Source organism: Haemorhous mexicanus, chromosome Z (assembly GCF_027477595.1).
Source record: "Haemorhous mexicanus isolate bHaeMex1 chromosome Z, bHaeMex1.pri, whole genome shotgun sequence".
In the NCBI taxonomy this organism is placed as follows: domain Eukaryota; kingdom Metazoa; phylum Chordata; class Aves; order Passeriformes; family Fringillidae; genus Haemorhous; species Haemorhous mexicanus.
In genome coordinates this window covers 63070510-63087687 of record NC_082381.1, presented here as the reverse complement: position 1 = coordinate 63087687, position 17178 = coordinate 63070510, and the positions used below count along the sequence as shown (strand labels likewise).

Here is a 17178-nt window from a genome sequence, read left to right as displayed (position 1 = left end):
AGGAACACAAGAGTGGTAAGGAATGTAGAGATTAGTCTGAAGTCAGGTCCTGCAAATTTGGAAGAGATGCTATAGTACAGAAGGCAATTGTTTTAGGGCCTCACAGAAAGATACAAGCAAAGAAAAACTTCAATGGCAAGCGAAGAGAGAAGTCAGAGTAATTTTCTTGCCTATCTAGAACAGTCAAACCTTGGAAGCACTTCCTTGACCTCCATGAGTGTTTCTCTTCTCAAATACAAACACTATCAGACACTCAGGATAATAAAATTAGACCTACAGAGATCATAATGTCCTCATTGTTACAGTAGGTCAAAACACATTTTCATTTCTATATGACTGACCTCCAGGGCTAAAATCCACCAGTACTTGGGACACCCTGCTTAGCAGTACCTGAACATGCTTTTGCAATGTGAAAGGGATATCTGATGTCTGTCTTTTTTTATAACTGCACCATAAAATTTAAATGGCAAGTATCCTCATGGACACGACTTCTACTGAGCACAACCAATGATTCCTCTCTTCTTCCTCAGACTGAAAGAGTCCCACTCAGCACCATCAGATGAAGATGGTGTAGGATAATAACTCCCCAAGCAGAGGCAGAGCTGTGGTAGTGGTTTGTCATGACATATGGCACAGAGGCCACTCCTCTCTACACATAAGCCTCCATGCAGCAGGAGGTGCTGCACTCTGTGGCTAAGGGATCTATATATACTTCAACATATGAGAACTCACCACCAAAACTCTTACAAGCTCCTTCCTAGTTAAAATCCACACTTTCTTCAGCAGGATGATGAAGCCAGGAGTTTTTTCCCAAATAATTTGTGTGCTACTGAGGCCATACTGATGTCTTCAGAACCACAAATTTCATTAAAGTATCTGGTTTTGCACGAGCAAGAGGAACTTCAGTATTTAGAAGGAAGAGGTACAGAACTGGCCCAGTGAGAAAAGTATTGAAAAGCAGTGAGAGTTGAAAACTCCCCAGTTCACACCTCTAATGTGTTAATGGAAATGCAGCTCATTCTGACACAACAAATAGCAGTACATTCTGAAAGGTAGAAGATCCTGCCCTTCTCTCCCCAGATCACATCTCTCTCAATGACCTCACAGAACACACTGTAGAGAAGTTTCTACTCAAAAGATACAGTCAAGGCAATACAGACCTGTGCCACTCAGAGCAAATAGCGAAGGCATGCATTTTGCCAGTCATGGGACATTGGTTCCCACTGACTACAAAAAGAAAATGATCATTCATTATAAATTTTAATTCTCTTCCTTCTTACATATAAGACACAAAGAAATATAACTTATTTTTGATTCTTGCATCATAGCTCATTCAGAACCACAGAGCAAACAAGATGATAATATATGAAGTGGCATATCTGTGGCTGCTTAAAGGTATCATTATTTTTTAAAAAGTAGCATTTCACTTGAATTGACCCCGACCAACAAACTTAATACTTGACATAAGTCAATTAAAGCAAAATGAAATTTGTAATCAAGTTTCACTGCATGGAAAGTAATTTTATACAAAGAGCTGCAGCCAAGGTATTACACATTCAAAACAAAGAACTCCATATAACTCACATCAAAATATAGAATAAACTATTGGCCAGGCAAATTATCAAGTTATTTAGGTCTGTGGTTTTTCAAAGACTTGTAATATAGCCCTACTGATAAACAAAAAGGAAGAATTTCTGTGCCAGAATCCAGGAAATAAAAAAATAAACACTGAAATTTATTCTGCTATTCTCATAAACTAAAACCATGTTTATGTACATTTACCGACTACGTAGTTCAATTATCTGCTCTATTTCTTACTGTCAATACTCTATTTCTGATGGCTCAAATTTGTCATTCATTCTGCATTCTGTTGTTTGATTGGTTCTTGGGACTGATAAGGCAGAAATACCTAGGGAAAACAAAAATGCTCACATGTAACTGAATTTCTTCTAATGATGATTTTATCTGACACTTGAGCAATTGTGATGTTCTAAAAAGGAAAGCCTGAAACGATGTACCATCAGATATACAGATCCTTTGTACACCTGATCACGTGAGGAAAAAACATGTGGCTTCCATATAGGCAAAATCCCTCCAAATGCTGCTGCAGCCTGTGAAGACTTGCAGAGGAACCAGTGAGGCTTTTCTGCATTATGTTCAAGTCAGAAGAGAATGCCAGGCACCTCCAGAAGCAGTCTGGGCAGTAGTAAGATTGCTTGCCTCTGCTGAATATCCATTTCCCACATTTTTCATGCCTCAAAGTGCTGAACACGACACTTACAAGATGAATCTCAAGATGTGAACCACAGAAAGTTCTCTGCTTCAGCACGAGACAGAACTAATTTGCTGATTGTTCTGGGTTTGACTTGAGGCATCCAGGAAAAATTAGGTTTGTGGTAATTTTTGATTACATATTACTTACCAGTGCCAAAACTCTCCTCACCACAAAGGGAACAACGTCCAGAGTCCATGAGATTGGAAAAATACCTCCATCCGGCTGGTGTCTCATACACTGGAACCTTCATTACTTTTGCCACTCTGGAAAACGTGCAATAAAACATCACATGATTAAGATCGTGCTTATTTTACCTATGATCTGAGGTCAGTTGAGGAATATTCTAGGTCTCATTACAGCTCCTGACAGCTGGACTAGAAGTAGAAAACTAAAAACCAAAACCAAGAACAGATCAACACTACCATTCAAAACAGATCCTTGTCTCAGCACCTAACTTCAGCCAGAACCCAAGTATGTTTATACATTAAGTGCATTATTTTGGAAAATGTAGGACCTCAGTTCAGTAGGCTTTACCAGTATCTTTCCCTTCTTACTTACCAAGAAACAGCTAATCTAAGGATGGACAGTTTTGTTGTACTAATATTTTAATGGAAGTAAAAGTATCATGTTGAAGCACCCTCCTTTACAAAATACAGGTAGGCAAATATCAAAATGCTTGAAAGATACTTTTATTTCTTGTAATGTGTTCAAAGACAAGACAATACAGGAATGCTTCCAGTATGTTCTTTAAAAACCTTTCCTAGTCTCAACCTGAATCTCAACTTATTTTCCCTGTGTCCTATCATGTAATAAAAGAAACCTTCTCACTATCTGGGTGATACCAGTGTTTTCAAGAACCAAAATTAACCACCTTATAAGCTAGATGTGCATTCTTTTCCCCAGCTTGTTGACTGGTAAATATTCCGGTTATAAACCACAATGAAAAAACTCTTGCTTGGACTAAAAACAAGAAAGAAAGAAAACCCACCCAACAACTCCAAAGAACTGTAAGTCTCAAGATGGGATTTATGCAAAATGGGTATTACCAGTCTTCTTTCTAATTATATTTGCTGGTTCTCATTGTGTGCCTAGGGTTTTCAGAACCAACTGTTTTATAACATGGAAAGTAAAAACTGAGATACAGTGAAGCGGTCTGACCAACTAACATTGACTGATTGCTTCAACTACCATACCTAACAATACCTCTCGAAGCAAGAGAGTTTACTTAATTTTAACTCCAGTCAAGCCAAAGCAAAGCAGATTAATCAAAGATGGATTCAACACAACACAATCTGCCTAAAAGTGTCAAGGTGAAAGCAGTCATCCTTCTGCTCAAAAAAACACCTGTTTTCTGATGGCATATCTCCCTATCTTACATTAACTGCATAAAGTAGACGGGATAAACTGTCAAAATATGCCAGCACTGACCCCTTCAAAACCTGGTACATAAATATATCTAAATGAGAAAATCACAGAATCATCAAGGTTGTAAGAGACCTTCAAGATCATCTAGTCCAAATATCAACCTAGCACCACCATAATCACCCCAGGTGCCACATCAAGACACCTCTTGAATATTTCAGAGATTGGCCATGGAGATACTCCACTATCTCCATGGCCAATTTATTCTGTCCAGCCGCTCTTTCAGTGAAAAAGTTTTTCTAATATTGAATCTCAACCTCCCCTTGCACAACTTAAGGCCACTTCCTCTTGCCCTTTCACTTGATACATGGCAGAAGAGATAGACCTCCACCTGGTTACAACCTCCTTTGAGGCAATTATAGAGTGACAAGGCCTCCCCTTTCCTCCATGCTAAACAACCTCAGCACCCTCAGCTGCTCCTCACGGGACTGGTGCTCCAGACTCCCCAGCTTCACTGCTCTTTTCTGGACATGCTCCAGGACCTCAATATCATTCTACAAGTGCAGGGGAACAATCCCTGCCCTGCTCCTGCTGGCCACACTGTTGCTGGTACAGGCCAGGATGCCATTGGCCTTCTTGGCCACCTGGGCACACCCTGGCTCATGTTCAGCTGCTGTCACCAGCACCCCCAGGTCCTTTTCCTGTGGGCAGCTTTGCAGCCACTCTGCCCCAGCCTGTGGCACTGCCTGGGGCTGCTGTGACCCAAGGGCAGGACCCAGCACTGGGCTTTGTTGGACCTCACAGCACTGGCCTTGGCCCATGATCCAGCCTGTCCAGATCCCTCTGCAGAGCCTTCCTGCCCTCCAGCAGATCTGCACTCTGGCCTAATGGTGGTGTTTCGGAACTGACTGAGCTGAACTCTATCCCCTCATCCAAATGATTGATAAAGATGTTAAACAGGACCAGCACCAGTACTGAGCCCTGGGCAGCACGACTAAATCCAGCTGGTGACCAGCCACCAACTGGATTTAGTTCCACTCACCACCAAAAGTGGTGACACTACAGCTCAGCCCTTAAATATTCTCTCTGAAATTTTTTACACTGTTAGCCTGCACTATATTGTAGTCTCCAAATCAACCTTTCTTTTATGTAAGAATATCCATTCTAGGTGTTCATATTAAATCTAAAATTAGTGATCTTTAAATGAGATGGAGTAAGAATTGCTGATATTTATTTGAAAAGAGACAAAATGTCCATGAAGAAAAGGGTATTATCAAAATTTTTAATGCTGAACTCAGATTCCATACCTCTAGTTTAGAGACAGGGGCGAGTACATACCTCCTAGGGTTTATACAGCACTACCTGTATTATTAACCTTTAGAAATGTTGTTCCATAAAGGAGGTTTCAGAGGGAAGAGCTGAACATGTTTCTGTCTGGCACTTCAAAAAAATCAAGAAAATGAAATAATTTAATCTCTGCGTGACACTAACTTCAGGCTGAAAACAGGACTGTACTGCCAAAAAAAAGAGAAAACAATAAACCAGAAGGCAATACCTAACATGCTGGCAGAGCAAAACCAATTCTGTTAAGGCTCTTAAGGTAGCCTAACAATACAGCTGGAATATGTTTGCTTCCAGAAATGTTCCCATATCCTAGTACAGTTTTTGGAGAAGGAAATCCTTTCCCATTTATTTTTCTATGTTCCTCTAGCTAGGGAACAAATAGCCTAGGATGGACTTACCCTGACCAGCACTAAAAGCTTCAAGAGGCTGTAGCAGTTTTCAAAGAGTTCTATATACTAGGCTAGCAATGAAAATACAGACGTTGTTTCTGTTGGTATGTGGGCTCACTTTGTACAGAGTTTATAATACGAATAGTCTGTAGTAGGAATATGACAGATTGTTCCATGCACCTTCTTTTTCTTGTTGTTTTTGGCTCTTAATAATTCAACAAAGTAAGTAAGTGGAAGTACACTGAAAATTAAGCATACTCCTTTCTTCCTGACATTTTTCTGAAATAAAGACTCATCACTGGAAGTCTCAATAAATACAGAATTTGCCTTTATGCAGCCCATAGACATTCACAGTGAAAAATCACCCCAGAAAACATGGTGGGGGGGTTCCCACAGAAAGTAGCAAAAATTCTCAAAGCTGAAGACTCTGAGAAATAATATGCTGCATTAGATCAAACACATAATCACATAAAATACAGGAAAACACCCTCAGAGGAAGGAAACTAATATGTGACGGTGAAATTACTAGATCTTCAAAGCCAGGGAAAACAGAGATTAGATGTGGGAAAGGGGAGGGATTTTTAATTCTCCTACATCTACACCTTTCTAAACTAAAAATATGACTGGATATTCAGGAGAGAAAAAGTTTAAAAAAAAAATCCTCATTTTTCCAATATTTTTTTTCACTCTGTATTTACCAATCTGCTTTTTAATAGACAAAATTCCTAAATCAGAGCTTTCAATCATTGATAAAAGAAGCCAGATTTTTTTTTAAGAAGTTCCAGTTGAGACTGGTAGAACCCCTGTGGACCAAAATTTGAAAAGAAGTTTCTGTGTTCTGCTGAACTGATCATTTGCAGCACTACTTAATGGAGCATATGGCTTCCTGACAGCCTTGATAGATGCCAGGCAAATAAATGCTTAGGATAAAGGTTTCAGGAACTTGCAACTCTGCAAGAACTGCTGATGAGTCACAGTAAGGATTTTTATCTTCAACAAATCATAGGTCCATTAATTACATTTTACAATGTTTTTAGAAATGCACTTTCACAGGATAGTTCAACCAAGACTACACATGTACAGCTCTTCAAATTTCTCTTCTGTCTGTATACTTACACTAGAATGCCCGAATCTGGGGAGTTAGAAATGTAAAGTCAAATAAATGTAAAGAGTTTTGTCTGTATGAGATCTGTTGATGACAGAGGATACTACTTCTCTCAGGAAGTGAGTCTTTGAACTGGTACTAGAAGTGGTATCTATCTTGCAGAAGTCTCAGATAACACAGTAAATTTTATATATCCTTAGATATGTATAATGCACCATCAACAAGATAGTGATGCAGCAGTGCACCAGGAAAGAGTGATACCTCAGGCTCTGAGGTATCACCCTTCATGTTGTAGGTACTGGCTGCTAAAAGGCCCGACTTAATGGACAGAACATACTTCCAGCAATTTGAAATAAAAACTGAGGAAAAATATGCCCTATAAATAGGTTCATTTCCCTAGTCTATCTGAAGTAAAGACTAACTATTTACGTCTAACCACACAGTTGATATACCTGTGTTTATATGTTCCATGAGTATGAACTATGTTGAAAGAAGACAACAAACCATGGACATTCTGGTTCTTGTCATCTTGGACATTTAATGGGACTGACTTCAAACACTACACTGTCTTGCCTTCTTAAAAGAAGTGTAAGTGCTCACTACATCAATGAGATTATAGTCAAGTTTCTTCTGTCTGTGTTTGGGAGTAATTACCCCTTGCTAGACTAGGAAACAGAGTATTTACATTTAGAACCAAAGTGAAAGGTAACCTTAGTTATAACCTTAGAATAACCTTAGTTAGTCTGCCCATATCAGAACTAACGGCATTTATGTTCCCAGGATGATGAAATACTAATTAAGAAGAAAAAAGTTAAAAAAGAGTGGACTGTACTTTTTGCAATCACACATGTTACTTAAAATTATACTTTGAGAATTTTAAAAAAAGCAGGAGCAGATGCTTTTCAATGTGGAGATAACAAAATGAGTGACAATAGGAACATAAATTATTGTACAGCCCCATTGTTAAATTTGCCTTCCTACTGTTTTACATTTTCACAGTAATTTTTATTTTGAAGAGGTAGTTCCACACCACCGATACTGACTGCCCACTTTCTTTCCAAACATAAGAAAAATGTATACAATGCAATGCTGAAAATCAGTTTGAGTTATTTCATGTCTAGAAAACAGAATTATTGGAGAGCTTAGTACCAAAACAGAAATGTAAAGCCAATTCTTGACCTCCACAATAAAGCATGACCTCTCATGAAAGCATGAGCTGGCCAGCTCATAATAAAGGTAATAATGAACACAATTATAGTCTTCTAATAAAGATTAGAATTTTTTAAAATTTCCTGACAGAAAAAAAAAATGTAACAGCTAGTTCTAACATTACTCCTGAAAGACCTAACAGACTAATGAGGAAAACTTTACCAGGCAACTGGACTGCGTATTGTACACTGCAAATCTAAATATCCCAGGTCTTCTTCCTTATACTTCATAGCCATCTACATGTCACCTAACAAGGAAAACAGAAGGTACAGGACTCTTGGTAGCCCAGATTATTTTCCTTGGAATTCTAAAAATATTAGCCTGCTAAACTGTGTAAAAAAGATTTTTATATTTAAAACACTTGGGTTTTTTATTTAAAAGTGTTAAAGATTGTGATAACTTTCTTTCAGTTTTCAGTAGACACAACAGACTATTTTTCACAGATAGGCTCATAAAACAAAGTGGTCCTTGATGGTATCTCCCAGATACCATCAAGGACCACTTTGCACTAGCAAAACACCTATGACACCAGCAGAAAGACCCTGACTTACATTAACAAGAGTCAGAAGAAAGTTTTCTCTAACCTAATCACTACAATGCCACAAAAACATCCCAGTGAATATAAATCATTCAAATACAACAGCCTGCAGCAAGCTGACTTTCTTGTGCCAGTGAAACTCTTATAACTTCCAAGAATAGATCAGTCAATCAGACAGAATCATCCTGCCAAAGCTGTGATGCCTGTTCACCACAAAGATAAAGGTCACAATACTGGGGGAAGGGCTTTCTTTGACAGGTCTCATGAACTTGTAAAGATGGAAGTGACTGGCTAGAGATTTGTATTGGAGGTGAAATGCTGTCTAGGGTAAACTGCAGCACTGCTTTCATTCTGGAGTCTGAACTTGGAGGAAGAAACAAGGTATTACTGAAAGAAACACTAGAGAAGCAGCTATAGCATGTCCTTGTCTCTCATCTTCCACCACCTGTAGGTATCAGCTGACATGTGAAAGATGCTAATAGGCACCTGGGGTGAAAAAACTTCAAAACACTGAATGGTGTTCCATGGACACACTGATTTTCAATCCGGCTCCTCTCTCTTGGGCCAGCACTGAGGTAAACAAGGTGCTGTAATTTAGAGAACAGTGTGTCTTCCTCTGCAGAGCAGTAAGCACTGGCAGGCACTAACAATGAGTTAGTGAAGGAATTTGTGGGACAGATGTGGGCCACTGAAGGATACTGTGTTGTAGCAGCACTCCAAAAGAGAACAAACCTCTGCAATGGCTTCTTTCAGAGTTACCATGGATATAGTAGGAGAAGGTTTCTCACTAGGTCTTCTAAATCTCTACTTAGCCACTGAAGTAGTCTTTGTTATCTAATCTCCAGCTGATAAAAGACTAATTTGATTTTAGGTCTGAAGCTTATTTTATTTCAAAGACAAGACTATTATTTGACTGAAACTAACAGACACCATTTTTCTTTCAATTTCTGTAGTTTTGCTTCATGCAAAGAATTAAATATATCTCAGTGAGGGACCTGCATCTGATTTATCAAGAAGATAATTTCTCTAGCTGAAAATAAGTCTTCACACAGTCTACCCTTAGCCTACAAACCTTTGTATTTGATATTTTACTGCCTGAGTTGCTTGGACTTATTTTCTAACACTCTGGACACTTCTGAGGTCAACACAAGTGATTTCTGTTTGCCTACATCAATTTTGCTATCCCTTTATTAAAGATAATGGGTTGGCTGTTTTCTAACCATATACTACAGAATTTGTCTCAAGTGTACTTGCAACCAGACCAAACTTTAATGGTTTCATTCTTTTAGCGCACTCTCTTCAACATTCAAATTTCTTCTGCAAAAACCACCAAATTATTTTTTAACTTTCTTGACAACATATTCATTCCCTGATTAGCCTCAGGGTCACATCCCATTTTCACTGCATGGTATTTCCACTTGTTCTTTTTTTGGTCTCTTCTTCCCAATGTTGGAGAGCTCTTTGCAACTTCATTTTTCAGTTTCTGAAGTCTACTTAATCTCACCTTTGGTCAGTTCTCTTTTCGTTCTTACTATTTCTTAGGATGGAAGAGACATAAACCAAATGGTTGTAACTTTTTTTTTTTTAGTCCCATCTCTAAGTCTTAACTTTTAATTTATGCAACTGCAATAGACTTTGAGAAATTCACAAAAGTAGCAATGACAGCAGGAGGACTGGCACCAACTATAACATGAAATAGATGTTCTGCTTCTGGATGTTTTCACTCTGTCTGCACCACCTTCCCTTAAAAGGCTTCAACTGGATATTGTGCAAGGAGCAGAACTAAAACAGTCACCTCCCTTATATGGTCAAGTATTACAGTGTTACTCCTTCCCAGTCTTTAATTTATTAAGCAAAAAGCAGCGGAATGCTAAGCCCTCACACACAACACAGATAACCAGGACATCACTAAGATAAGATGTAAGCTGTCACCTCTAGCAGAGAGGCTGTCAGGACCCTGTGGCAGAGAAAAAAAAAATGTAGTAGACAAGTTCCCTTGCCTTTTGCTTTCTAGTATGCTACATCTCACAGAGAACATTCATATAAAATAAATCAATACAGAAAAAGCATCTGGAGACACTTTAACTATGAAGCATCTAAATAAGTTTGGATTTATTTTTTTTTATTTTCCTTTTCTGAACCCCTGCAATGTTTTAACTAAAGTACTTATAGAGGTGGAACAAAGGTATGCTGAACCAAGCTCTGGTGTTCAGGGGTAGTTTCTGTCTCAAAAACTGGCAACTTCAGGTGGATTTTTTTTTAGGCTGACAATAGTCCTGAGTAATGGATTTCTAATAACTGCAGAAATCATCAATAAATTCTAATCAGTACTATATGAATTAGCTTTCTATCAATGGAGCCTCATAGCATTCATCTAACATAACTTGTGCCAATAAACTGTTCCAGTATTTTCTCCTGCCTCTCAGTCTCACACTGGCCTTTCTTTGTTTTTGAAATCATTCAACAGCAAAAACTAAAAACTGCTCTAGCAGAAAGGCAAAGTCATAGAATCACAAAGTCACAGAATCATAGGATGAGTTGGATTACAACTGACCTTGAAGATCATTTAGTTCCCTAGTAAGGACAGAACTAGATATGACAGGTAAGGATGCCACCCACCACATCACATTGCTTATAGCCCCATCCAATCCAGCCTCGAGCACTTCCAGGGATGGGCTATCCACAACTTCTCTAGACAACCTGTTTCAGTGCCTCACTATCCTCACAGTGAAGAATGTTGCCTAGTTTTAATCTAAATCTCCCATATTCAATTTGAAAACATTCCCCCATGTCCTATCACTATGCATGCATATGGAAAGCTGTTCTCCATCTTTTCATAAGCCCTCTTTAGGTACAGAAAGGCTTCCCCAAGGTCTCTCCGGAACCTTCTCTTCTACAGGCTGAACAACCCCAAGTCTCTCAGGCTGTCCTCACAGGAGAGAGGCTTTTGACTTCTGATTATCTTCACAATCCTTTTTTGGACCTGCCACAACAGGTCCACACCTTTCTCATGCTGAGGACCCCAGAACTGGATGAAGCACTGCAAGTGGGATCTCACAACAGCAGAATCCCCACCCTGACCCTGCTGGCCATCCCTCTTTATGATGCCATGTGGGACCATGTCAGAGGCACAACACAAACTTAGGTATATGACATCTGTCAGTCGTACCTTGTCAGCCATGGTAGTCACTGCATCATACAGGGTCACCAGGCTGGTCAGGCACAATTTGTCCTTAGTAAAGCCATGCTGGCTGCCTTGGATTACCTCCTTGTCTTGCATGTGCCTTAACACTGCTTCCATGAGGATATGCCCCATGATCTTCCCAGGCACTGTGGTGAGACTCACCAATCTTAGTTCCCAGTCTTCCTTTCTCCCCTTTTTAAAAATAGGAGTGATATTTCCCTTTTTCTAGTCTCCAGGGACTTTGCCTGACCACCATAACTTTTCAAATATGATGGAGAATGACTTGGCAAGAATATCATCCAATTCCCTCAGGAACCTTGAGTGTATCTCATCAGCCTTACAGACTTGGACCTATTAAGCTTCATCAAGTGGTCTCATACCCATTCTTCACTGCCAGTGATATGAACTTGACTACCTTAGCCCCCACCTGGAGGTTCAGATACCTGAGAGATGTGGAAAGCCTGACAGCCAGTGAAGACTGAGGCGAAGAATTCATTGAGTACCTCAGACTTTTCCATTTCTGTTTTCACCATTCTTCCTTCTCATTTACCATGGCCTTTATTTTTTGGCCTTCTTTTTCTATGTACTTACAGAATTCTCTCTTGTTATTCTTCACATCCTTTGCCAAGTCCCACTCCATCTGTGTCTTAGCTTTCCTGACCTATCCTTACACACCTAATCTGTATCTCTGTACTATTCCCAGGTCACCTGTCCTGCTTCCATTGGTTATGCACTTCCAAGAAATGATCACTTTGAGCACAAGAGCTTTCCATCCCAGTGTTTAGAAAATTAAAGACAGACGGTCAGAAACTGGAATGGCTGAGCAAGGATACGCTTGCTCAGTTTGAGAAGAGTTAAAGAGTTGCCAGCTATGGCCTGCTCTTCTCTCTCTTCTCTCAGGGGATCACATTCACTAATGATTTAAACAACTGGAAGTTTGCTTTTCTAAAATTCAGCATCCAGTCTATGTTCCTTGCCAGGCCCACGTTCCTTGGGATCACAAACGCAACCCAGGCATGGTCACTACATTCCAGTCAGTCTCTGGTCTTAACCACTCTAATGAGCTCCTCACTAGCACTAGTCCGGGCCTCTCCTTTGATCAGCTTAGCTAACAAATCCATGAATACAATCTACCTGGCTAGTGTCTTGTAATACCACAAACGAGCAACTGAGCTACATGGAACTCCTATTCAGCACAGTCACCACCATACCCAAGGAATACTGTGTGGAAAATCAGACACTTGGTTTTAAACCTCTAAACCAAAGAAATTTAAAACTTATTATCTCCCTTTGGCCCCCTGAAGTTCACTGAACTTCATCTGTCTTCCTTAGGAGCAGACTTGCACCATCACAAGGATGACTAAAGCCCTTATCCCAGAACTCAGGTTCCCCAATGTCCCTCCCCACAGTGAGGCCTCACAGTCAATCATATTCCTTGTTGCCACCTGTAGGTCATGGTGCAAACAGACAGCTTCATATTTTACACCACCAAATTTTCCTACACAAGCTCTGCAGCACCTCAGGCAAATGTTACAAGCACCTTGTGCAACACACAAAAAAGACAGCACTCTCAAAAGTACTTGAGACACTTTAAAAAATAATGGAAAATTAATTTGTGTCCCAATTCCCACAGATAACTTTCTGATTCTATCCCAAAGGGTAAAAGTAAAGTCATATGCCTAACTGCACAGCCAGATACAGAGACAGCGGAGCACTGCAGAACTGAAATGCATTTGTAAGCAGGTCAAAAGCTGCAGCACTGCTCTAATCAAATCTCTGAGAAAGGACTGCAGAAAGCCACTGCCTCTTCCTTACTCCTCAGGGGATTAAGTGGTCAAAGTAAAAATAGCCAGCACAGCTCCTTCCTGAATCTGCCTTTGCCTTCAAAACTAATGTGATAATCCTGTCCGCTATGGGCAGGAGGTGCAAAGATACTTTTTACGAACACTGCCTAGTCTCACTGGTCTGTGATGGAGTGAACTGCCACTGATGCAAAACTCACAGGTGAACAGAATGGTAAGTGCATCTTTAAAAAATACATGAAGCAGATGGCATGCAAAGCTGGGATTTATCACCCCACAATTGCAGGTGCTGCAAATAGGTTATTGTGGTAGTGACCAAGGTATGAAATTACTGCCAGGGTTAAAACTATCAAGTGAATGCAAGTTACACGTGTTATAGTGAGATTGTTAACATCCCAAATTTGGGAGCACTATGAGCCATTAAAGAATCTGCTTTCTGGAAAGTTAAATCACTTTTAGGAAGTTACACTGGTGGAGTCCTCATATGCAGGCCTAGGTTTTAAGGCCTTAAGTAAAACTTTGGCTTGTCAGTCCCCCTCTGCAATCTGGGCAATAATACAGGGTTCTAACAATGAGACTCCATAGGAGAAAACAGTTCTCTGAAGAGAAAAATGTTTAATTCAATTTAATTGACGTTCGTACATATAGAAACTGAGAGCTATCCCTTCTTTTGAGGAAATTCAGCCTTAAAAAAAATCCCACCATGGATGATGAGAAGCTACTTACTTCAGACATGAAACTGGCCAATAAGTCTGTGGCATCTGCTTCTGCTCAGTAAAACTGTTATAGTATGGATATTGCTGTCAGCATGAAAGCAGGGTAGGTCAAACTACAAAACAAATAATTCCTTGCAGTCTCCAAAAAACCATCACAACCTAAACCTATTCTGTCAGCTTAAAAAAAAAAAACAGCAGAGATTTTATCATGGGGCAGATCTTCCAAAAGGAAACAGAAATGGATGCAACTCCTAGACAATAGCCTTTGGTACAGTAATAATAAAACTTCATTGAATAAATACTGACTCATGTGGAGTTTTCTATGAGTACAGTTACTAAGGAGCACTGTCTTGTTCATCTGTATTAAATACATTGTTGGATCAAGCTTGCCTTTTTTAAAGAAAAGGTAATTTAATCATAATGCAAAACTCTTAATTTAATAGGAAATATTTGTGCTCTCATTACAAAGAATTAAATCAGTGAATCCACTTTTAACTGCTAGAAATTACTCTTAGTCACCTTTTACTAGGAATAAATGCATTTAAAATTCTTTTTTCAAACTTGAACTTATCACACTACCAACACTGATCTCTTCTTTCTCTTCCACTGAATGATAAAATTCAGAATGAATCCACTGTGTTTAGAACTAACCCAGACTGTCAATCTGAATGCCTGTATTCAGACTGAGTATCTGTATCTGAGTTTGCTAAGACCAAGCGTTTATTTTAAGTATGGTATTTATAATAGTGTTCTTTTCTGCTGTGTGTGCAGGAAAACAGAGACATGGCAAGATGAGAATAAACAAGAAAGGAGACTAGAAAAAATTGTGCTGCATTTCTCAGGGGCAGGTCTATAAAGTTCATAGCCAAACTTTTTGTGGGAGGACTACTGATTTAAGCCCAGCTGGATACTCACCTGCCTTAGGCACCTTTGAAGGTGAATTAAAAATGCTACACTGACCAACAGAGCATGGTGCAGGTACCTGTGAGCTCAGGGTGAAGGAATTATCTGTGATGCAGGAAGCAGTCTGGGCCCATCAGTGTGGCACTGTGCCCCTGTTAGCTAATCTCCTTCACAGGCCACGCTTTGCAGGCACAAACAAACAGGCAGTGGGGCTCTACAGAATACCTCTGCACTGCCCTGCATAAATACCATGTAGACATATAGGCTTATCCAGGCTTACATAAAAAACACCTCACTGAGTGAAGAATGTGTAATTAGGATGTGATGAATCTGTTATCTTCCTTAACTGCAGTAGCGTTCAGAATGTTCACAAGCTTTACATGATTTCACACTACAGTACCATCTGTGGACATGCAACCCCATCTTCTGAGGAGTGTTCTTCAGTACTCTCTCCTTCCATATCTCATGTCCTTCTGGCCCAGCTTCAGCATGCCACCCACACTGAGATTTATGAAGAGATGCAACCTAGGAGGTTTGTGCTGGGGGATGCTGACTCAGGCACAGCACAGCTTCAATTTCTCCTTTACAGAACAAGTGTTTTATACAAGGGTTCAGTACCAGAAAGAAATTAGTAAATATTAAATGGATGAAAATAAAAACCAAATAAGTGACAAAACCCCCAGTACTTTCATGCAGATTTTCTTTTTTCCTATAGTCTCCATGCATTTATTTTTTTTAATAAACTTCTACGAACAGATTTCTTATTTCCCTTCAAATCTCTAGGGATTCTCATGAGTCCAAAAGTAAATGTGCTTAATTACATTGCTTAACTGGTACCAAGAGGAAAATGTCAACTATTTTGCTACTGAGTATTAAACACACATTATAAAAGCAACATTAGTTATGGGGACTGTAAGAGCCATTTCCAAGAAATCTGTTAACAAATTCAGTACCTTACAGACAGAAATACCACTCCCTGTGAAGAGAGGAAAAAATTATGCCAAGGTGAACAGGTCTGTGTATAAATAAAAACAACTTGGAAGGCTTATCGTTTAAAAATGAGGAAAGAAGCAATTTTGAAGTACAAAATTCAAGTGTTCATCCTCTTGCTTCTGATTTCTCATTATCATTTTTAATCCATACAAAAAACAGGATGCTGTCAGCACACTGTGTAAAGAAGCCAACGATTCTGTAGTTTAACTACATCTAGCTGAGAGGTTTATCTGTGCTGAGACTACAGATTGCACGGGTTCCTCCTGCCTAGCCCCTGCAGACTCCTCCCTTGCCTTTAAACAGATGTACCAACAGGAAAATTCCATTTGCTAGAGGAAAAACTCTAACACTGCACTTAAAGCCCATCAAACCAATTAGCTTAACCACATATCAGCCACTGAGATAGACTTCAAAGCCTACAGGAGGAAGGCCAGTTTGTCAGATTCACACAAGGAAAGGAAACCTCCTAGAATAAACAGCTACTGAATGTTAAGAAATTAATTTCCTTCACTGAGACTCTGCCCATATAGATTCCACTAACCTGGGGTCACCTTCCAGCACTCTTCCCGACCCACAGGGTAACGTTTGAAAGATTTAAAGATAACCAACTAAATAAGGAACATGTAAAACAGCTCTGGGGCATGAGCAACAGGCACAGGTGAAACACAGTGGACTCCTTGCCAATTTTGCCTCAGGTATGGAAATACTCATAGACATGCTAAAGCATTGCCAAGACTCTTATCCATTCATTAGCAACAATTTTAATGTTCTGGATGATTCATTTGAAGAATTTCTAGAAAAGTTACTGCCAGGCTTTCCACAACTCTTTCCAGCAAAACAAAGAACTGAATGATCTGATAAAAAAAAATGACATCTCTATAAAATATGACATGTGGGCCTTGATACATCCTATGTTTAATGGTGGCTGTAAAGATAGAAATGGAATGGTCTGATGGGTTAGTTCAAGCTGCAGTTCAGTATCATTACAGTAAATTAAGCAGGACAGTCTACATCATTTCAGTGAGCTACAAGAGCCTTGATTAGCTCTCTAATTATGCTGGCTGAGTGACACCCACCACAAAGACAATTTCTGCAAAGGAGCAAAGTCAGACTGAAACTGGACAAGGAGCATACAGCTCACAGACTGGTAATGATGTCAGTAAAATCCTCTAATTGGCAAAAGCAAGAATGAATCAATCATCCTAATAATTTCTAAATGATGGAGGAGAAGAACAAAGCTTATTTGTGCAGAGATTTGACAAAAATAAGCAAATAGAGCTTTAGCTGTACCTGATAGGGAGTTGATTCATTTGAACAAGAGAAAGTACTCTTAGAAATCTATAAGCTCACAGCAGTGT

The 17178-nt window shown here is 39.5% G+C and overlaps 1 protein-coding gene across 1 annotated transcript in view; it reads right to left on the bottom strand.

The window, feature by feature from the left end:
- Window positions 1-17178, bottom strand: part of PGM5 (phosphoglucomutase 5) — a 69170-nt gene that overhangs the window by 23160 nt on the left and 28832 nt on the right. Inside the window, exon 7 of the mRNA XM_059873615.1 lies at window positions 2423-2538. Coding sequence (XP_059729598.1) covers window positions 2423-2538 — 116 coding nt within the window. The remainder of the gene's footprint in view (window positions 1-2422; window positions 2539-17178) is intronic.